Here is a 23,993-nt window from a genome sequence, read left to right on the forward strand (position 1 = left end):
TAATAATTAATATGTAATATTCAATTATAATTATAGCTTAAAATTATTATAACTTAATACTTATAATAATATGTATCTTAACCATTAAACCCTTTTTTCATAAAAACACGACCCAAGAAAGTAATGTTGTGCAGAAAATTCTATATATAACTGCCTTACTATGTCCTGGATACTTTATATCTGTTATCTAATTCTCTGAGCACCCCTATTAAGTGGATGTTATTTCCTCTTTTATATAAATGTATGGAAAGGCCTGACCTGAATTAGCCAGGTTCATTGCCATTAAGTGGCAAAGCCAAGGCAGGAATTTAGGCCTTCATACTATATATGAATGTTATGCTATCTTCCATTCTGTTTCACACTCTTTGCTAACCCTTGTTCGAATATTCCTGAATAAACAAACCACTTTTGAACCGATTGCTTTAAAAAGTTGTTCAACAGCCTGTTGCCGAAGATACTTGCTTAAGGTCGGGAGTTGAAAAGAAGACTATTGTCTGTGAAGCAGGCAGAATCCTTAGTTTCAGTAAAATTTGTCTCCAGTTTGTTTTCAAATATAGAACTCTAATATATTTTTAAATTGAAGCTTTAAGAGATTTCTTTTGATTTGACAATTAGTATAAATATGAGTAAACCAGTGGGGTGTTTGAATGTTTAGTTTCTCCTCAGCAAATGTATATTCCCTTACCTTTTGTATTTTAATATGAGCTGAAATAGACTTGTGAGTTTTATAATCAGCAATTAAATTTGTAGAAACATTATTAAATTGTCAAAAAAATTAAATGATTAACTTGATCTAATTTGCCCTTGGTGTAGCAGAGGCCATCCAGAATCTCTCAGAGATTTTTAAATAATTTAGATAAAGTTTTTTTCTGCCATTTTTCTGCCAAATCAAAATTCGTATTCAAGTTTGCATCTACTTCCCATCTTGTCTGATTTCCAGTGATAAGTTTTACCTGTGGTTGGATCTGGATTCAGAAGTTAGTAAATGGGAAGGATTTCCCCCACTGCAGTCACTTGATCTTTGGGTCTGGCCTTTCCTTTCTGCAGCCCAGTCCCATGACCAGCTTTCTCCCTGCATGCTGGTCAGCTCTTGCTTATTGCTAGAATATTAACTCTCTCAGTCACATTTTAATTCCAAAAATACATAAATTATTTGGCTAGTACATTTAGCTGTGAGTTGTTTTCTTCCACAGAAACTGGTATGATATTAAATCAGGGATTAAAGAGTAAATTTAAATATGGATTAACTCAGAGTTTTGTTAGCAGATATTTTTCAAATTAAGGCAATGAAATTCTAATTTTGAGTATTTATCCTAATTATGGAGACTGATGTCTATGATGCCATATTTTAATAATTCTTATTCTACCTTCAAATAATTACTATGGTTATTCTGATAAAAAAACAAAAGAGCTGTCTTTGTTTGTAGCTTTATAGGCCTCCTATTTTTTCCATGCCCTAGTAAAATTTGCTTCATATATATTTTTCTGTTTCCTGCATGTTTGTGTTGCCACGTTCCAGACATTTTGGTAGGCACTATAAAATATTACCACCTAAGATGCCTTTATTAGAGAACAGTTCTCACTGGAATATTTACAGGTAAGAGTCATAACAGTGAGTCCCAGTTATAAACTAATCCTGAATCCCTGGCCTACTAAAAATAACAAATTTAAATTCTAATAAAGCACTGACATTTCTTCTTGAAAGTAATTATGCACAGGGAAACATTAAAGAAACCAAGAAATAACTTTAATTATAAAACTTATGAATTCCAGAATATTTCTCTAAATGAAATCTAGTTACTCAAATATCAGAATTCTAGTTGTCTTGTCATTTATTTGTTGTTTTACTTGTTGATTTTGATTATGATCGTTAATTTTATGTTATTTTATTTTTGGATAATTTTACTGTGTGAAGCTCAATTCTGCCTGCACATACCAAAACCAAGTCAGTGACTAGACAGGACTTCCCCCTTCATCATGAATGCTTTCACTCAAGAGTATTGAGATTTACTGATGAAATATTGGTTAGGTAAGACCATTTGGAAGTCATGCCTTCCACTTCCCTCGTCTGGTGTTGTGAACCAAAGTAGTTGAGTTGTAAATTTTTTCTCCTCCGATGTCCTTCATTTTGTTTTGGTGTGGCATCTGTTCTTGGTAACGAAGTTTTAGGCATTTTGTTTTAGTGCTTTCTGTATCCAGTTTTTTCATAAGTAGGTGTGATCTAGTCTCATTTTTTTCAGTCTGAGACCCTCTTAAAAAATTATGCAAACCAATTCAAGCATAATCTTTGTTTAGTTTCATTTTCTAAACAAAATTTTGCACTGCCATCCTGTCAGCTCTCTCACACCCTTATGAACTGAATCACAGTGATTCTGCATTTTATGTAAAGGGGACATTATTTTATGCTTTACTCTCTAACATGGTCTTCCTTTCTTTGTTTTCTTTGTCTTTCTCTTCTACCACTGGATGCAATGCACTGGCACTAGTGAACTGCAGCCCTCCCTTGACAGGGCTAGGAGTGCTAGTACCAACTGCTTGAGACCAGATACTAGTTTGCATTCACCAGAACGAGAAAGGTATAAAATAAAGACTTTCTTAATTTCCTATCATTTGTACTAGTGATTCTTTTTTTCAATCACTTCGTTTTGTTTCATGTGAGTCTCACAGATTTATTCATTCATGTTCACTTTGCTAACTGTCTCCATCCCTCCCCCTTATTATACACGTGTAAGGAGAGATATGTGTATGTGGGTAAGCCCCATGCTACACATACACATATTTCCATGAATGTTGTTGCAAATAGTGTGATGTAATTTGTAACTGCTTCTGGCTGCTGCTTTCCCCCTTCTGTTGCTGTTCGGTGGTTTCATTTACACAGGACTCAGGGAGCCTTCAGTATGCTGATAATGTAAGGTCCAGGGAGTTATCTGAAGGGGAGGATCACTTTCCTATTAGTTCCAACGATAAATAGAATTTATGGGTTTACAGCAACCTACCACAAACTTAAAATAAAAATTCTATTTACATAGAGAACTTCCCTTGTGAATTTATATTCATTGTGTAGTCAGCTTACTCTTTGACAGACATCATGTTTCACAATAAGTTATACTTTGACAACAAAAAAATGGTATGTTTATCTTAGATTTTCTGATGCCTTACAAAAATAAATGCACATTATATAAAGAAACACACAATTTTGCTTAACACTTTTCATTGACTGATTATTAAATAATTATGATTTTAATTCAAATGTATTCAAAGTTTTTGCATTACAATGTCTCCTAATTCTGAGGAGCTAGTTTTTCCATGATAGTGGAACTTTCTATCCCAGTAAACTTGGTTATAATTGATAGCCTTAGATGTAATTGTTATTTCTTTTCAGTTAGAAGTCATTCACTGGAGATTTGTTTACTACCGCTTTACAAATCCTGAAGAAAAACGTTAGCAGTGCTAATATGTAACCCTCCTCTTCTTAAGGGGCTACTTTAAACTTTTCTTTAACAATCTTTCTAGTTTGGATCATTTATCTATTTATGGGATGTTTATTTCTGGGCTTTAATAATAGGTACGGGTGACATATCCATTTTTAACTGCATATGATTCTACTGAAGAAATTACTTTTTTATTTAGTTTTCTCTTGTATTTGTATATTTTGTAATAGAAAACAGTGGAATCGAACTTATGTTATTTTTTTTATATTTGTAAGAGAAATTTTAGTTGAAATGACTACAGGCTCTTCTAAAATCACCGTTGAAATTGTTTTATTTTTCTCTTTTGTTATATATTATCCACCCCAAGAAAAAAAGTAAATACAAGAGTAGCAAGAAAAACCTTTTTATATTTTATACTTATTTTTATTTCCTTGTATGTTTCTGGCTGGTATTAAAACAGAATAGTATTGCTCAAGTCAGTAGGATATTCTGACAAAACAATACCCTAACATTTTTGGTATCATTTTTAGAGCTGCTAATAGAAATATAATGCAAGCCACATGTATAATTTTTAATTTTCTGGTTGCCATATTAAAAAGATGAAGTTAATTTTAATACTTTAACCCAGTATATAGATGAAATGTAATTTTGACATATAATCAATTAAAAACTGTAGATCATTTTGCATTCCTTTTTTTGTATTCCTAATAGCCACTTGTGGCTCGTGGCTACTCTACTGGACAGGTTTATTCTTATGCTAAAACCTATCTAGTATGTGTTCCCTTGTTACACTAAAGCCATAGAGTTCACAAATCTATGTGTTGGTTAGTTTCGCCTCTCAGATAATACCCTTAAAATAAATCAGCCTGTGGACAATCTGGCCAGTTATTGCGCTGGTCATAGTGAAGTCTCAGTGAGTGTATTTATCATAGAAGAAAAATATCATTGAAACCTATATTCACTCTATATATTGAATAAAAAGTTGTTTTCCATTAAACAAATGAAAGGGGACACAGGGGCAGAAATTCATGTTACCGATGATCTTTCATTTATAACAGTCAACCTTGTTGCCAAGAAGAAAATAAAATAAGTTTTCATCAAGAAAATTACACAAGTTGTAGATTCTTACTGGTTTGGAGGATAATGACTTCAAATGCCCTTTTGTGCACACTCTGAAGCAGAACATCACAGTATCAGCAGTGGTGACTTTGCTGTCTTTGGAAAATGCACCCAACATCTCCAGGCAGAATGTGCAGAGAGTAGGGAGAAGGAGGCTTGGAGGCCTTTCCAGGTTACTTAATTTCTCTGATTGACCAGAGAACTTCTTATGTGAATGCCTAACTTATACATAGTAGATAAAATGTTAGAGAAAATTTTTTAAACATAATTTCATATTCTTAAGATGGCAACGTGTTTCCACAGCCTCATGAACTATGAAAGTTAAATAATTTGCTGATTCAGAACCATTTGATGAACATTTGTGTGCTCTTATAACAACTCAGTTCCCTTCTCTGAAGTATCTTCACTAAGTTTTTAAAACCAATGAAGTTTTGTGCCAATGCAAAGAATGAAATTGTCAAGGCAGACTCAATATCCAATACCATAGTTCACTAATGATTCAAAGATAGAGGAGCACCAGGCACAGATGACATATTCTTTTCTTCAAGGAGTCACAAACCACCGGATCCATTTTTCCTCCCTTATTAGGGTGGTTTGGCCCAGGTTAGATCATGCACGGAGAAGCACTATTTGCAAAGGAAGCCATTGCAGTTTTTGAATGCCTTCGTTATATATTCTGTTGATTACACAAATAACAAAAATAAGAATGGATTAGCTCATTGCTCCATCTAGTCATGTTTTATAAATCAAGGAATTTGGGGTTTATTTGCAATGAAAATTCTAGGAAAATTATTTCCTACTGAAGATGTCTAATAGAGGACTCTTCTTTATGTTTTCAGTCGCAAATACCACTAAATGTTTACGAGGAAGTCTGGTCAAGGCTTATCCACTTTTCCTCCACCTTTATTCAGGGTCTGCTTCAGGTCATTCATTCCCACACCCTGCCCCCCCCCCCACCCCTGTTCCTTGTTTGGGAAAGAGTAAGTTACAGGCCTGCCATTCACCTTTTCTTTCCCAGGTTTTAAAACAAATTATTACTTAAATGTTCAGAAACATTTATTTTTAGAGCCACTGGAGAAGAGTTATTTTTCTTGGATGTGTTTTCTTCTTCTTTGACCTTTCATAGAAATCAGAGCCTTATTGAAGGTCTACTCACTGCCTCCAGTTTTTTACCTCCTCATAAATTCTGTAGTCTGACTCCTGTTCCTTACCATGGCTCTATCACTGTGCTAAAGTTCCTGTCAACTTCACTGCTCCCCAGTTGTCCAGCAGCGTCTTGTAACATTTTGCGTTAACCACCCTGTCATCTGAACCTCTCCTCTATTCAGTACCATCTGCAAAGTTTCTTTCTTATGCCTATTAGAACACAGTTTCCTCTTGCTGGCCTTTCTTCCTATCCTACCCCACAAAGAGAGGTGTTTTTCCCAGCTCCATCAACAGTTTTTCTTTGCCCCACTCATTCTACCCCTGAAATTGTATTTCTATCAACAGTTTCCATTCTAATACATATTAAGACAATGCTCCACTGTAACTGACCAGCCAGAACTTTCCCTTGAGCACTAGGTCTGAATTTCTAAATGATTGCCATTTGTGTACATCAAAATGTCTGAATTAAATTCATTATCCCCCCCTTACATCCTTTTATAGCAAAATACTTTGTTTTCCTAAATTTTGCTCTTATTGAATGGCTTTGACATATAAGCGGGCACATTTTCTGAAACATTTTTCCTGCTCTTTTGAGAATTCTCTTTTGAGAAACTCCCAAACAGACCCCTTCCCTTGATTATATTGAATTGTATTAAAGCCCTTCCCTTGTCACTCTTGCCCCATTAATTATTTCATAAACTTTATTTATAGTTTTTATTACTTTTTGTCTCAAGTTTTCTTTTCATTAAAATTAAAATACCATCTTTCCTTTGTTGTCTACTTTTAACTCATTCTTCAAAAATGCAGGTCAGATAACTCTAGCTTTTATATAAAACCTTTTTATATTACCCGCTCCCCCATACCTTTGGCCAGTTAAAATTATTCACTTTTCTGGGCCCACAAAATATTGTATATTTCTGTTAAAATATTTTATTTTACTTAGTAGTGTGTTTATGTTTTCTGCTATATTTTATCCCTGGAGGAGAGGGATCATATCTTATTTATCCTTGCCCTCTCTTGTGATAACATTACTATTTTTTTAGTAAATGTTCAATTTGGAGATTTGGGGTCTTTAAAAAATACTCCCCATTTTCTGTTTCCAAATTTGGGTCTAATTGTGAGCTAGACCCAGAACTAGAAGGTAGGAGATCTAATTATCACCATAAATACAAGGGACAAGTTTAGAAGCTGTGACTTTAAGTCTATAGGCTTGCTAATAACTCATCCCAGAATCAGTCAGATTCACTGAACCACAAGACAGGTTCAGTTCCAGGCCTCACATCTTAGGGCTGTTTTGTAAGTTTATGTCCTATAGCGTTTGCTGTTTGCAGGTAGCTTGATTTAGAAGGAGTAATCCAGAAAGGACTAAGTCACCTGTGCCTGGTCATTCAACAAAGTCACTGATCTTATAAGCCAGTCCTCCTGGGGCACCGGGGTGGCTCAGTTGGTTGAGCCTCTGCCTTCGGCTCAGGTCATGATCTCCTGGGGATCAACCCCAGTTCAGGCTCCCTGCTCAGTGGGGAGCCTGCTTCTCCCCTGCCTCTGCCTCTCACCTTGCTTGTGTGCAGTCTCTCTCTCAAATAAATAAGTAAAAGCTTTAAAAAAAGATAAAAATTTTAAAAATAAGCCAGTTCTCCTTTCCTGGGGTAGAGGGTAGAAAGAGACCAGGAGCATTGCTTGAATGAATTTCCCTCTGTATGGAAACACGAGGACTAAGGGGAAAGGAGGTACCTACCTAAAACTTAACTGTAAATTGAATTAAAATAAACTTTGTCTCAAGTATAAGTATCTATATTAATTTTAATTTAAAACAATTATTGGGATTTTTTTTACTTATTAATTTATTTTTTTGTTTCAAGTTTTTAGTTAAATTCCAGTTAGTTAACACATACTGTAGTATTAGTTTCAGGAGTAGAATTTAGTGATTTACCACTTAGATACAACACCCAGTGCTCATCACAAGTGCCCTTCCTTAATGCCCATTACCCATTTTTTAAGGACTAAAATGAATAGTGGGATTAGACAATAAAAGTACATACTGTATAATCAGTTGTCTCATTTGTTCAGATTTGGTTTCTAATACAGTAGTTCACAAGTTTCTTACTTGTGGCATTTATGGAGTGAATGGTTTACATTTCCATATAATTTCTCTTTTAGAAAATTGAACTGCTTAGCTATGTTCTGCCAAGAGATACGCACCATTGAAAGGTGTACATATGCAAGTGTAAATATTAATTGCACACTCAAACACACACACATATGTTTTACAGTCTATCAGTGCTGGGGGTGGAAAGACATGACGTAAGAACCGTTTAATTGCTTACCAAGACCTGTCAGTTCTAATTCCTTTGTATCTCATCAATAGGCCCCCTCACCACTGTTAATCTCTTAGTTAAGGTTCTTCTTATTTCTTATCTGTGATAATTTATTATCTACTTGGACATTCACAAATATATATTGATTACTTTTTCTGTAACTGTCAAAATTAAACAAAAACAAATAGTCTAGTTCCCTATGCAAGGAACTTATAGCCTGTCAATTCAACCCTTCAACCATCAGAGTGACATTTCTTCTTCTGCTGTGATCACAGGGAAAGGGATGAGCTCTGAGCAAATAGAGGGTCTTAATGAATATGGGATACCTGATACTGAAATACTAATACCGTAACTAACCAGTAACTTCTAGGCAGGCTATATTGGAAAGAGAAATCAGGAAGGAGCTGGTTCAACTTCATGATTAATAACTCCAACATAGCCTGCCATGCTACCTTCCAAGATGAAAATGCAAGTTGAACCATGTGTATTTGGCTCAATAACAAGGGGATAAAAAGTCCCTTGTTGGCCTTTTCTTCTGTGTCATAGGAGAGAAAGATATTGCACATAATTTAAAAGCATATAAGATGTACTAATATATTTGAAACTCACAAATATGTTATAGTAACTCTTACATAATATCTAGTCTTTGGACAAAAATTGAGTGTAAGTTGATCTTGCTCCCATATTAAATATATGAGGGAAAAGCAAATGGATTTCTTATATTGGTACCATATATCAGCATATTCAGAAGGACTTTGAGTTTACAGATAATACATGTATTATGCTACATTTTTCATCAAAAATTACTTTTTAATAGCTTGCGTTCACAGTTGCCTGTTTCCAAATGTACACCTTTCTCTCTTGTAGCTTTCACTGCATGTTCCATAACTACAGCATTTTCCTTTACTTTTTTGTTTAAATAAACACAAGGACTGGAATTTTGCCTCAAGAAGCAAGGTTATTCATGATCTTGTCAAGCTAACATGACTTACTACTTCACCAAAAAAAACCCACGTTAACTGTATTTTTGTGTTTTCACATACTGTAAACACTTCCAACTCTGTCAGTTTTAACACGACTAAGCACAATATAATGTAGAGGATATTGTGGTTATGATTGTTCTCAATTATTTTAGAAATATTTTTCTTTATTATCTCTGCAGAACAAAAGCCAATAAAGTGAAATACATTTTAGAGCAATCAGATTGGACTGACCAACCATTTAAATAATCTAAAATTATTAAGTAATTTAAAATTAATTGAAAATATTTTTAATTTCACAAACATGTAACACTTAGAAGAGTACATGTCACACAGTTTGCTCCCCAAATTCTGCTGTTGATACCTTTATCTGCTTCATAGTTTCCTTAAATCCCTACTTGAATCATGGCAAGTTTGTCTTTCTAAGGGTGACTGATGAAGCACAGACTTGAGGGGGCTTTCAGAATCAAGTACCTGCTGAACTCAGATAGCCTAGTCACATGTTGACAGCCCTTTGCTGCTTTTGTCCAAATAATAAATCCAGTCAGCTAAGTGAAACAGCAAAGAAGATGGCTTTTTTTTTTTTTAACGTTAGGACTAGTCTGGATAATTATAACTCTTGCAGCCTTATGAGTGCTTAGAGACAATTCAGTTATCCCTTATTGCATACAAGGAAGCCAATATCCAGAGGAATTATCCTATTCAAAGTGTTCATATCTAATATATAAAAATTCCCAAATCTGGCCTGTTCAGTCCTTTATTGCCTCTTCTCAGTTTTCAACTAGGTGTTTATAATTTGTGGTTGTACACAGACAGAATCTCAAGGTAGTTTAATAAAAGAATGAAGATTCAAACTTTCATTTCGCTGTTGATCACAAAAAAGGTATTATTGTAAACACAGAAATAGAAAACTGTGTTTCTGCTTTGTATTAAATCCACACACCTTATCTTTGCCGCTTTATCCGGTAATTCCAATGCCTAGTATCAAAAAAGCATTGGTAACTTATTAAACCTATTTTATTCAAACATAAGCCAAGTTCTTAAGGGTGCATCTTTTTAACTTAAAGTCATATATTGTGTGTGTGTGTGTGTGTGTGTGTGTGTAGATATGTACACACACACAAGCACATTTTAAAAGAACAAAATTACACACTACAGATTTCAAACATCTTCCCAAATAAATTGTTTTTCTATTTACTTATAGGGTGACAAGATTTATTTTCTTACAATATTATAATCTATCTGTCCAAGGCTTATCAAAATCAAGAGTAAATTATGGAGCAAAAAATCGACACTTTGCCTTTTTGGGGTGCTTTTCCAGTCCTAATGTTCCATATATTCTTTTATTTTAAGAGTTACTAAATGTCCTGTTTTTTCCTGTCTTGTTCATTGGGCAAACAGGGGTAGATGGTCCCCCTCCCTAGATAGGAGACGACCTCCTAGCCCCAGGATTCAAATCCAGCATGCGTCTCCGGAGAATGACAGGTACTAGCCAACTCCTCCTCACAGACAAGTGGCTTCGACAGGTTGATAGGCCACCAAGTGAAGGATAACCAAGAGAAGTGTTGGTCATTATATGCTTCCTCTCAAGAGCCAGAACCAGATATGTTGTGATCCCATCACTAAAGGCATCCCACCTCTAATAAAGCACCTCAGTGTGTTACTAAAACGAGGATGGCATGCAGATGGCATAGTTTAAACACAAGAAAGTCAGATCCAGTGGAAGAGTTCTGTTTTAAATGAGCCTTCGTTTCAGTGTTTTGATTTTCTAGAAACATATTTAAATATTGTTTTTGTTTAAACATGAATAAATAAAAGTTTTCTGGTGTTTTAAAATATATTAAAATCTGTCACAGAAGCCTTTTCTTTGTTATATTGGTTGATGGTTTAATCTCAGTTGTCTTAGGTTTGGGGGAACATTAAAAATGTCTGATTGGAAGTAAAAAAAACTGGTTCTTATATATTGTATGTATATGGTGTTTTTAAACCAAATACTGTCGAAGGCTAGTGTCAATCTACAAGGTAGGTCTTTAAAAGTAGCATCAGTCCTTTGAATGTGCCTCATGCTGATAATGTCAGAAATGCTGTGTTATCCTTCTCACAGGCATAGCTAACCCAGTTCTCTTTTACCGTGCTTCTTACTTATAGTCATTGGCTTTAAATATCTTTTTCTGACTGGTCACAAAAAGTTATTGGATGTTTTGGGGTGCTTCTCTTCCAGTTGAAGCAGAAATCCAGTCAGCATGTTGGTATATTGATTGAAGTGAAGTGTATTTGGTAGCTCAGAAACAGAACAACTAGTAAAGCATTTACAAAAGGTTCCTTTTGTTCATTTCCAGTATGTGTGGATATAGAGAGCAGAATAATTGCAATCTTAGTTAAGAGTGATGTAATTTTTTTTCTGTATCTGTAAATTATCAAGATAACTTCAGGATTTCAATTTGGAAGAAAAACTAAGCCTTGTGACTCAAAGAAAATTAAGTCATTTTACCATTTTGGAAAAGACTACAAACTGGTAGTTTATAAAGACTTTAAGAGTATTTTAACCATGTTTTAGTCTTTAAGAAATTTACATTTTAAAATGACTTCGTATTTGAAATTTAAAACTAATTCCTTTTGGTTCCTAGGACAGAATTTCGGAGAGTAGAACAATTAGCAAATCTCCAATCTAAAAATTATTCTAAATTTAAAGTATTTTCAAATAAAAATATAAAGCAATCATATAAATTAAGTAAAACTTACATCCACATTGCTACTCATTCATTCAACAAATATTTATTGTGGTTTGCAGTGTGCCCTCTTACTATGGCTAGAGACACAGCAGTATTTAAGAAAAACAAGGTTCTGGCCATCAAGGACTTAGAACTTCCTTTTATAAAACACAGTTCTAGAAAGCCTTTGACTTTATTCCAGACAATTGAGTCAGTAAATTTCATCTCATGTAATGCTGTTTGAGTACAAGACAATTAAATATAACTATCTTCATAATGAATATAAATGTAAGTCTGTTGGGTCACAAATTAAGCAAAATGGAAGTCCAAATAATAGTTTCAGTTTTTATATACATGAGATGGAAATTAGTTGTCATTTAATGACATATGAATTAATTATCTTATTTGATTTCATAGATTGTATACATAACTTTATGAGTAAATTTTCAGAGCAGAAATGATCATTTTAGATAAGAGCACTAAGGAAGTTTTGCTAATACATAATTCTGAATATACATTTTATTTTTTATTATGACTTATTTGCATAAAAGATCTATGTTCAACCAAAAATCATATATTTTAAATGGCTTGATACTATGATTTATTACCATAGGGAACAGAAAGTTATTTATAATAAACTTTTACTAAAATATAGGAATAATATGTGCCCATAAATATGACAGAGAAATAGCTAAATCAACAGATGCTATATTCGTAGGTAACCATGTCAGCCACTTGGCAAAACTTAACACTTGCATTTTACTTCTTATCAGCGTCATTTACTTTTTCAGAAGTTTCTGCCAATTTCCGAATGAAGGGAAGATAACATCAGATTTGGAGACACTGAAAGCTCATGATGATTTGGGCATCATTTGACTTTTGCCCTAGATCACTGACAACTAGGAAAATATTCTAAAATCAGTGACAGTTTATATAATCAGCCTTTGGATGTCTTGAATCAAGGTCCTATTTGATTATTTTGAAAATAAGCAAAAAATTTTGCTTAAGACAGTTCTCTAGTAAGTTGGAAAGCATTTAGTTGCCCCCTTATTTCTTACAGCATAAATATACTTGTGGTCATGTGTGCACACCCACACAACACGACTTTTAACATACCAGTTTCCCACAATTTAATTTCAGTTTTAAACAATCTTGGAAGGCAGCTATGCTCACCACTATACCACCAACGCCAGTTTTAAACAATCTTGATGTCATCTCAAGTTGTATAATAGATTTATTTGGAATTAACATGGAAGCAGGTTTTTCTAGTCTAGGAAGATTTCCTAGAATTTGTAGAATATTTAAAACAAACAATGATGAGGAAAAAACTACATAAATTTAGAACCCCAGGGGATGATTCTGACTTTAAAACTGTAGGGAAAATTTCCCTGCAGTTCTATTACTAAAAATGGGAAGACAGTTTAAAACATAATCATTCCAATAACAAAATACCTCTTTGTGAATGGCATTATTTTAACATGTAAAAAGTAACTTTTATGAACCTGAGTATACATACTTCTGTTTGTGAATTTAATAAGATTTGCATCTTCTTGTGGCTTCAAATTAATCAATATTTTTGTATTCAAGTTAGAAAAGAATGTATTTTAATACATCCCTGAAGCATCAAGGTTCTGAGTTTAGTGCTCACAGTTGAATCAATCATTCTTAAATGTGAAAGGCTAGTATAAGTAATCATAATTGTTATTATCTAATTCTACTTTAAAATATTCTTGGCATAAATGCTTTTTCAGGAAAATGCAATATATTCTTATTTGATAATTTTTGAGATGTATTTTAACACTTCATTAGCTTGAAGTTGCAAACTCCGTCTGATTGAGAATATTTTTGCATCTTTATACGTGACATCTTTAGGGTGTGTGACTTAAATAAATACTAAAAATATTTGATGAAATTACCCTATTTTCCAGGACTTTAAATTGTTGGCAACAAATAAATTATTGCAACAAGTAAAACATCCCACTGTGCTAAAGATTAATTCGTACTAAAGTAGGTCCTATTTCTTTTGTAAATAATCACGTTTGTATAGTTTTCCACACTTGTCACTTAGTAGCAGCTAATTGCCTATTAGAATCTCTGACCAAAAGTGTCAGGTGGTTTCCTTTGATTCAAACTAAATGAATATTCTTTCTCCATTAAAAATATTTCTGGAATGAAGAGGTCACCTACTTTTTTACTTCCAGAGTTCATGGCAGTTGCCAGAGTGATGCAGAGTTAATGTAGAACCATTTATAAATCCAGTAACTTACTTACCATTTTTATTTGCTTGATAACATCTTTTGTTATCTGTGCTTTTCAGAAATGTTCTTTATTTGAATGAGTGAAATATACTCATCCACTAAAATACTTAAGCCTGTTTAATGGCTGTTGTCATATACATAAATATCAATACTGTACAAAAAGGGTGCACACATCCTAATCGTATGCAGCCATCTTCACTGCATATGGACATTTCTTACTTAGGTAGATTCTATTCAGATATAAAGTTTTCTTACTAAGCTTATGAAGAGACAAGACGATAGACATTTGCATTCCACAATCAGCCATCTAGGTAGTTAGCCAGCATATATACAGATATTTTCTTATGATGTCAGTTCTAATTCTAATTAAATTAAAACGTGGATTTAAAAACAAAACAAAACAAACAAACGTATTTTCATTTTATTATGAAATAGTCTTAAATAAGGGCGCCTAGATGGTGCAGTTGGTTAAGTGTCTGACTCTTGATTTCAGTTCAGGGGTTCAGGTTGGATCTCGGGGTTGTGAAATGGAGCCCTGCGCGGGGCACCCCGCCCAGCACCCAGTGTGCTTAAGACTCTCTCCCTTTCTTGGTCCCTTTCCCCCACAGCGCGCTCTCTCTCAAATAAAAAAATAAATCTTTAAAAATAGTCATAAGTAATACAACTATTTTATTAACATATTGATTTTAGACTTTAATAGAATTGTAATACCTTCAGAAAAGCTGTATTTGTCAGTGTCTTCAGGGAATTGCTCTAATTGAATTTAGTTACTGAAGAGGAAAGGAAAGTAGCACAGAAATAGATTTTAACAATTACTACTCTTCATTAGTACGTTTTATGAATCTTAACATTTAAATTAATAGAACAATAATTAAAAATGGAGCTTCGAAAAAATTAGATTTAATTAAGAACACTCCCACTTCTCTGATTATTACTTACTCTTGCTTTGATTTAATAATAAAATAATTGTTATACCTCCATTTGAATGTAGCTTTATAACTTTTAAAGAATTCTATTTGTGCCCTGTGAACTAAGGATCATGAAGTCAAAACCATATAATGATTAAGTTGTGAAGAGAAAAGAAAGCTCAGTATTTCTGATTCATGCACGTCTAGACCAAAGAAACATTCTTTATGAATAATAAAATGATAAAAATTTTTAATAGAACAAAACATGTTAAAACCCAAAGTAAGTAAGACATAATGGAAATGCTATAACCCTGTTTTATTCACTTCTCTCCAGGGGTCCCTCCAGTAAAGTCAAATCACTCAAGTCACTGGATGGCAGAGTGGGCAGAGAACCAAAGTACATGAGGACATGATGGTGGTGTCCTCACCAAATAATTAAGGCCGCTACTACCTTGGATAAGCCACTTAAACCTTATGGAACTCTGTTTCTTCATCTGTAAATTTAGGTAGTTGTAGGTGACTTAGATGAATCCTAGTGTCCCTTTAAGAATAAAATTGTGTCTATGCTGCCTTGTTGCAACATGATAAGCATATAAGGGGCCAATAATAATGATTGACACTTCATGATGCATAAGTCAATAACCAAATGCCATTTTTTGTTTATGATATTCTGTATTTTACTGAAGCCCAGAAAACAATGAAAAGTTCTATTTCTAAATTTACTTAATTTGATGTAAAGTGAATTTTATAACTGTAGTTATTTTTTTACTTACTGTAATTTTTTTAATTCTCAAATTACAAGATAATACTCAAAATAATTACTTTTTTAACCATGCACTTAATAAATACTTACAAGCAGCAACCATGTGCTAGGTATTGATGTTACAGTGCTAACTCAAGACAGATGCCATTCCTGATCACAAGGAACTTAGAAAGAGTAATGTAAGGTAGAATATGGTTCATTTCACTATGATTCATTTTATGATCATATGATCAGTAGTTTTTTTTTTTTTAAGATTTTATTTATTTATTTGACAGAGATCACAAGTAGGCAGAGAGGCAGGCAGAGAGAGAGGAGAAAGCAGGCTCTCCAAGGAGCAGAGAGCCCGATGCGGGGCTCGATCCCAGGACCCTGAGATCATGACCTGAGCCGAAGGCAGAGGCTTTAAACCCCTGAGCCACCCAGGCGCCCCAATCAGTAGTTTTAATAGTGTAGGAGTACGTAAATATAGGTTGATTGTTCTGATCATTCCTATTTCACATATCACAAACCTCTATTCTAAGAAATAGCTGTGTTTAAAAAATATAACATATTCATAGCTATAACTTGGGATTTGGAGTGGAAAAGACATTAGAATTTTCTATTCTGTATTCTTGCTTTACACTGAATTATTACAATTAAGTGTAACTCAATTTGAAGATTTTAAGTGGTTAAAAGAATTATCAAGACCTATCCTTTATAGAAATCTTTAGGTGAATCTTCAATAAATGTAAGTTTCTATAGCATTTGGAGAGGTAAAAAAGGTCATTCTTAAGAAGAGGGTTAAAAATAGAAATAAAATAATAATAAATAAATAAATAAATAAAAATTTAGGTGTATGAACATCTCATGAGTTATTGTCATCTGATTACAGAACACTGAGCTCGGCACTGCTATAGACAAAAGTCTTTACCTTTAAGAAACAAATATGTGTTATTATCCATTTAAATAATACTTTCATAGCACTTACCACTTGCTAGTTCTGAGTAATTAAAATTCCCAAACTACTACAAACCCTTGTTCTCTGTAATGTCACAACAACTGTAACACAAGTACTGAGCGATATTGAAGTAGAATTGGCAAGTCTGTGAGAGGTTGGTATTATCTCCACAGATCAGAACAAGAAATGCAAAACCGAGGCACAGAGTGGTTAAGTATCTTGACTAAAATGACCTCGCTAGACAGAAACAGTAGTTAAACCCAGACGGGCTGAATCCACAGTCCGTGCTTTGAACAACTGGGCTCCGGCATCTTCTCTGCCACGGATGCCTGTGTTCACTGCTGTTGAGATTGTGGAGTCTTCTTTCACCTCATGGTTTCATATGTAACGACTTTGTGAATTAGAGGAAATTATTTAATCTCTCTAAGCCTCAATCTTTTTTTCAACGGGATTAAAAAAAAAAAGTAGTCCCCACCTCATGAGATTGGTGAGATTATAGATGAGTTAGTGCAGGTAACCTGTCACATAAGCACCCAGCAAGTTCTCTGTAAGTGATAGCTGTCCTTGGTATTGGCATTCTCATGGTTGTCATCGCCCTCATTATGGATTATTGGGATAATCAGTCTAGCATGTGAGTGTTTTATATTGTAAGGATGAGAAGAGGAAGGAGAGTTGAAAGTTTTACAGAAGCCGTCTGAATCGAATCTAGAAAAAGTAATAGAAATTAGTAGGGATAGAAATAAAAACACACAAGTTCTACAAGATGTCCATAAGCCCTTTCATTGTGCAGTAGTAGAAAGTTTGTACGAGAATCTACAGGAGTCTACATGTCTCTCCCCCGCCCCAACTCTTCCCCTCTCTCTCCCCCACCGTCACCAAACTTGTCATCTGACTTCTCCCTCTCAGAACTTCCCTTTCCAGTTTCCTTACTTTGCTCAAAAATACCAGGCACACATCTGCCTTAGGGCCTATGCACTTGCTGTTTCATTTTCCTGAGATACATTTTCCATGAGAGATATAGGTGGCTAACTCCCGTCTCACCTGATGTCACCTATTCAGTGAATCCTTCCCTGATCACCCTGATCACCCTGCTGATCATCTGCATCTGCCCCCAAACCTTACCCTCACATACATTCTGATCCTCCTGGCTCTGGTATACTTTTTGTTGTTGCTAGTATTTGCCACCTTTGATTATACTATATAATTTAAGTAAGAAATAGATCCGGGATAAGCCCTCAAGATGTTGAGGGCTTTTTGTTGTTGCTGTGTATTATTTTTCTCCTACAGATAAAATGTCAATTGCTTAAAGGCAGAAATATTTTTCCCCCCCAGACATAGGCCAGGCACTTAGAACAGTCTGGCTTCTGTACATGTTCAACAAATATTTATTGAATGAATAAATGAGTGAGAACCTTTATGACAAGGAGTTTCATGAATTGACCTAAAACTCTGCTCTCATTCCGCTGAATGAGAAAAGGAACATTTGTCCTCCCAGTCCTTGGGCACTCTTGTGGTCCAATAATGTGAACATTAGCTTGACACTTCCTCTGCTCTACAGGATGGAAAAAAACAAAACAAAACAAAACCACCAGCACAGGCCTCTGTGGCGTTCAACTTTACCTTAACATGTTTAAGATAATGTCTGAAGAACTCTAAAAGTGTCATAAAAAAATCATCAGTTTCCCATAATGGTATTTTTTAATTAATTATTTTTATTAACATATAATGTATTATTTGTCCCAGGGGTACAGGTCTGTGAATCATCAGGTTTACACACTTCGCAGCACTCACCATAGCACATACCCTCCCCAATGTCCATAACCCACCACCCTCTCCATACCTCCCTCCCCCCAGCAACCCTTAGTTTTTTTGAAGAGATTAAGAGTCTCTTACGGTTTTCTCCCTCCCCATGCCCATAATGGTATTTTTTTATTTTGAGCTCAGATGCCTACTGGGCCTCCAGCAGCTTCTCCTGCTATCTGTATGCCTGCTTTCTGTGTGCTTTAGGAACTGGCTTTCCTTCCCAGCAACCACCTCCCATCAATTTCAGGCATGTGCCATGTACTTCTCCACTCTTCTACACACTACAGTGCGCCCTCCTCATCATAGGATCAACAAAGTAAACAAGAATATCAGAGATATTCCTTTAATATGAGATATTATCTCTTAGTGCTTTCCAAGACCAACCCCCATATTTCATAGTTTCTTCCCTTCTTGAGGGAGGGTGCAGCCCCAAGGACATACATCAGACCCAACTTCCTCCCTTCTCTCTGCTGATAGTACATGACAGAAACAGGTTAGGAGCTAGACATATTTACATTCTTATCCCAAGTCTACTTCTTACTGACTGGGTGGGCTTGTCCTGAGCCTGTTTCCTCATCTTTTAAATAAAGATGATACCTGAAAGATTGTCATGAAGGTTAATAAGTCAGTACCTCCCTCAGTACCTGACCTAGAGTTATCCTTCCATATATCCTCTTTTCCAACAATTCAAGGAAAGTGGTAAGCAAGAGATGTTTCTCTCCTCTGCATCAACACTTTTTTCATCAATTGTGAGATGAAAGTGAGACGTCATGGTAACAGAAAGCCTGAGAACACACAGCTGAAGCCCTGAATTAGAAGGGCAACACAGGGTGGACCCAGTTTTGGCAATAGCAAAAGATATGGGGAGAGAGGAGCAGCCCCAGAAGTCTGTACCCCCTGTTGGACTTCATACTTTGACATGTATTTCTAGTGGGGACAGCAGGGCTTGACATATATGAGATACTCTGATTATCTGGCATTAGTAGGGAGTGACAGACAGTTGTCTCTTTGTTGTTGGAAGGAAGTGATATCAGGAAAGAAAAATAAGCATAAATTGTAAAGAATCAACTATTGAGAGAAAAATACAGATTATCGAGATTAAAATGCATGTTACTTTCGATGGTTTCTCTGGGATTTTTTAATAATAAGTTTTAGTTTCTTGACCATAATATTTTATATTTATTTCAAATATATAGTAGGCGAGACACATTTTAGGTCAAATAACATATGTGAGCTGCTGCTTAGGGAGGTAAGCTCTCTATAGAAACATTTCTTTGGGAAAACGCATTTCCAGTTCCAAATGTTCGAGAGAGATATATATATGTCTGGGACATAGAGTAAATTGAGAACTTGATTCTTTGATTGGTGATGTGTAATCAGCTTTTTAAAATGCTACATGGTTTCAAAAGCATGTTTATAATAACTTTGGATATAATTTTAATACTTGATTTAAAATGATTACGTGAAGCATATTTCACTATGGTATTTTTCTTCTCATATTTTGTGGGAGAAGAATAACAAACAACAAATCCTTGCAGCACCCTGTTTCAGCTCGTAAATGCAGAGGGCACATCCCCCTTTGTAGTCTTTCAGCACCCAAACCATTGCTGTCATCACATCTGTCCTCGCTCCATTTCTCCCCTGGACTTGTTTATTCATTAGGAGAGGCAAAGTTGCTCAGCGGGGGTCCATACTAAATCATTCCTGCAGACAGACCTGTTTAAACTAAGGGAATCCCAGGTTCTTGGGTCTCCTGTTGGGCAACTTATGTCTCCCACCCAGCACCAGTTCAGATTTTTATTTATTATTTTTTGTTTTTATTTTTAAAAGCACTGACTGACAAAACCATCTAAATAAGATAGTTGTCATTTTTCATGTCTATTGTTTTTATCATTGTATGAAACTACTGTAGCTGTATTCATCATATATTTTGTATTTCTTTAACATTTCATTCCACAGGCACTCCAGAAAGTCTGAAAGATCTAGCATCCAAAAACAGACTAGGAAAGGCACTGCCTCTGATGCAGAAAGGTAGGCTTGGTGTTGTGCTGTGTGGCCATCTTCTCTTTCAACTGATAAATTCAGGGGTGCCTTAAACTCTCATTTTACATGATCAGTTTTTAAACATAGCCTGTGATGTTTAAAGACCATTCATGTAAATAGATCTCCCGTATGGGAATAGCCTCAAAAAACAAGAGGAGGGTAATCTGAAGGTGGCCCTTAAATCTTAGGGTTTAAGAAAAATCTCAGATATGTCTCTTAGTCATCACACTGATTACTAAAGAGGACCAGATCTGTGCTTATTACTATTTACATATTAGGACATTAATATTTTGTTTCTGAGATTTTCTGAGATTCTTAAATGTTAATGAATATAATATTTGGAATATGCAAATATTTTGAATGTTATTTATCTGAATGATGTCATCTTTTAAATCTCTTTTCTACAAGTACATCTAAGATTCTACTTGTATGTGAAAGATATTTGTTGAGTTAGTATAAAAATTAAAGGAATTACTGACCTTTCTTTGTAATTCATCCAACTTTACAATTTTTTTTTACTTTTTTTTGGTGTAAGATGCTAATACATTATTTTACATAGTTGTAAAAAACACCTCATGTCCCATTAACACATTATTCATTCATCCAAAAAAGCATTGAGAACATGCAGGGGGACACAGATGTAAATGAAAGAATGGATTGAAGTCTTACAGCTATTACTATAAAGGTATGCACAAGATACAGTGAAAACACAGGAAAAAGAGTGTAGTGCAGAAAGGAGATATCTCATAAAAGGTGTCACCTGAGCGAAATCCAGATATATGAAAGTAGATGTGAAGAAAATATTCCATGAGAAAGAAAAAAAAAATATGAGAAAACGCTGAGGCTTAAACTTTACTCTTGATTTGGGGGATCCATATTTTGAGAGGGCGAGTTCTTCCAGGAGATGGGAGAGAGCGTTGAAAATAAAGCTGGAGAAATCCGTTAGATGTTATGTCACACATGACCTTGTGGACTGTTTAACAGAATTTCAGCTTCTGCTTTATAACTCCATGAGCCACTGATGGGCTTGACAGGCTGGTGACTGGCTTTGAGTTCCAAAATTATAGATCACTGTAACAACATTTTGTAGGGTGGATTGGAAGCTCCAAGAGCAGATACAAGTCACCACTGGGCTGTCTCAGTAGGCTTAATTAGATAAACTCTGAACAATTCAGTTAGTCATTTAAAAGATACGTGTGAAGCAATGTGCTAAGTTCAAGGAATAAAACAGGGAACAGCAAAAGAGGAAATCTTCCCAGGAGATACTACTTCTGAGTTGAGATCAGAAAAATGAGTAGCTGTTAGTTACGTGAAGGGGTGTGGATAAAGAGAAGATGGAACTTACTCTTAGCTACTATCTATGGAGATATTGACTGTTTAGGGACTCTAAATTGCAATAGAACGAGGATTTAGAGAATTCGGAAAGTTTTGAATAGAAATTCAGTTTTACAAAGGAGCTAGGCTTTGAGAAAGGGAATAAAGAGCAAAGTTCTAGCACTTTAGATAGATAGATAGCCTGTAATGAAACGGTATTGTTTCCATTTACATATTCTTTAATGTCAACTCAGTTAACTGCAGCTTCTTTACTAGAATTATAAATGACTTAAGTTCCTTAGACAAGTTTTTAATCTTCAACCATTCACTGCCCATCTGCCTCAGAGACAGACAGAATTTCAATGACTTTGACATGATTGAAATTTTTCCTCCAAGTCTTGTTCTTTTTATTCCATTCAGGCTTTAATTCATTTAACAGTTACTAGTTGAGTGACTACCATGTGCAGTTTTATTTAGGATATATCAATGAACAGGTCTTTTTGACAATAGGATACTGTTTTATAAAATGCTAGATGACTCTAGAATCAACTAATGGTGCTTAACTACAAATGAGTAATATTTGGGCATTTCCTCTACAACGCTGAAACTATCTGTAGATAAACACAAATCCTCCATCCCTGCAAAAAGTATAGCAAGAATTTGATTGCTTCCCAGTCTCAAATGTTTGCTGCTTAAGGACCATACTCATATTACTCTTGCTTTATTTACTTTGCTAACAGGTTTTAATATAGAAAACGCAAACCTTTTAAGTGTGTAGATTTGTTTGATTATAATTAAAACTCTCCATTGATTTGTAATAGAGTGTAAATTATATGCCTGGTTTTTAAGTGAGTTGTTGAATAACTAGTTACAAAAGAATTGGCCTGGATTTTCTAGGTTTGTGCCACTCTTATTTCTTTAGGAGATACCATGAGTTGACATCTAACTACAGGTGAATTGAGGTTTTAGTATGAATGCTTTGGACGCTGATTCGAGGTCTTTGGGAAGTTAATAACATACTCAAAGGATTCATATCACACAGTCACCCCTTGGCTTCTGGCAAAATTTGCTATTTAATGGTCATCATTTTGAAGGCCCTTTGTTGGCCTTAACAAATTTGGCCTTATGGGGAATAGTGTTGTAAGAAAATATTTTGAAAAATATAGTGACTAGTTATAGGCAGAAGACAAGCAGAACTCATTTCTGACTTTTGTGCCTAGCATTTAAAGCAGTGCTTTACATTGTCTCAGGAAGCTCCGTAGTAAAAGTCTGACTCTTCACTCTCACATGAGTTCAGCTATATGACCTGCTTGGTAGCAGATCATTTCCCCTTTCTACTCTAGTGACTTTTCTTGTTGTGGAACCTGTACTCTGCAACTTATCCAGGGGATGTTTTGTCAGGACTAGTATTTGGGATTAACCAATTCTAAGAAGGAAACCTTCCCAACATATATGCATTTTATGTTGTGCTGGTACTATTGGAAGGAGAATGTGTAGGCCCTTAATGGCCATTACAGAAGGAACTGTTTTGAACAGTTAACCTTAAATACCACGTGCATGTCCATCCTTTAAGAAGCCATAAAAAAAAGAACTGTATTTTTAAGCTGCATTAGGAGACATTTACTATTGTAACAATAGCTATGCCTGAATTAACAACTTCAGATTTTGGTGAGAAATGTGTTTTACTTAAGTTCAAGTCAAAACACTAGTCTTGGGTGAAGAGAGTAGGCATAGATTGGACTCGGTGAATACTTACATACACATTTGGAGATGGTGAACTAGCTTCAGACATACTTGGGTTTTCATTAGAATTTTGCTCTAGAAGTCTTATATTTTGTTTAAAAAAATGTGGGCTATTTACAGGTCTATAAAATGGAATAGGTATTCATTAAATGCCATTTCCCATATCTTTTATTCCTACAGACTCTCAGGAGACAATTAAATCTGTTAAATCTTGTCAGACAGTTTGACATTTGGATATATATTTAGATTTTGTTTACAAGATTAACAATATATCCAAGGATTTGCCATTTTTCATCTTGTGATATGGAAAGAGAGCCTATCTCAATAGACAGCACAGGGAGCAAGTGTTGGCACTCAGTAGATCTGTGTGGGTCCTGCCTTTACCACACATTAGCTCTTTGTCTTTGTACAAGTCACTCTATGATCCTCAGTTTTTCTGTCTATAAAATAGGAATAATGATATTTCTCAGAGTTGTTATAAGAATATCAAGAAAGAACATACATGTGTATGTAGGTGTGCAC

The 23,993-nt window shown here is 34.8% G+C and overlaps 1 protein-coding gene across 50 annotated transcripts in view; it reads left to right on the forward strand.

The window, feature by feature from the left end:
- Positions 1-23,993, forward strand: part of RIMS1 (regulating synaptic membrane exocytosis 1) — a gene marked incomplete at both ends in the record, with an annotated part of 221,064 nt that overhangs the window by 77,291 nt on the left and 119,780 nt on the right. For 15 of the 50 annotated variants that reach the window (XM_080806176.1, XM_080806220.1, XM_080806182.1 and 12 more), the window contains one exon: positions 2,487-2,576. The exons of 4 other annotated variants lie outside the window; for them this stretch is intronic. In XM_080806176.1, the coding sequence (XP_080662302.1) occupies positions 2,487-2,576 (90 nt within the window). Of the gene's footprint in view, positions 1-1,519; positions 1,598-1,915; positions 2,030-2,486; positions 2,577-10,392; positions 10,477-20,330; positions 20,403-23,993 lie in introns of all 50 variants that reach the window. 31 more of the 50 variants (XM_080806198.1, XM_080806203.1, XM_080806178.1 and 28 more) reach the window with 7 other exon arrangements.

Source organism: Martes martes (assembly GCF_963455335.1).
Source record: "Martes martes genome assembly, chromosome: 6".
NCBI lineage: Eukaryota > Metazoa > Chordata > Mammalia > Carnivora > Mustelidae > Martes > Martes martes.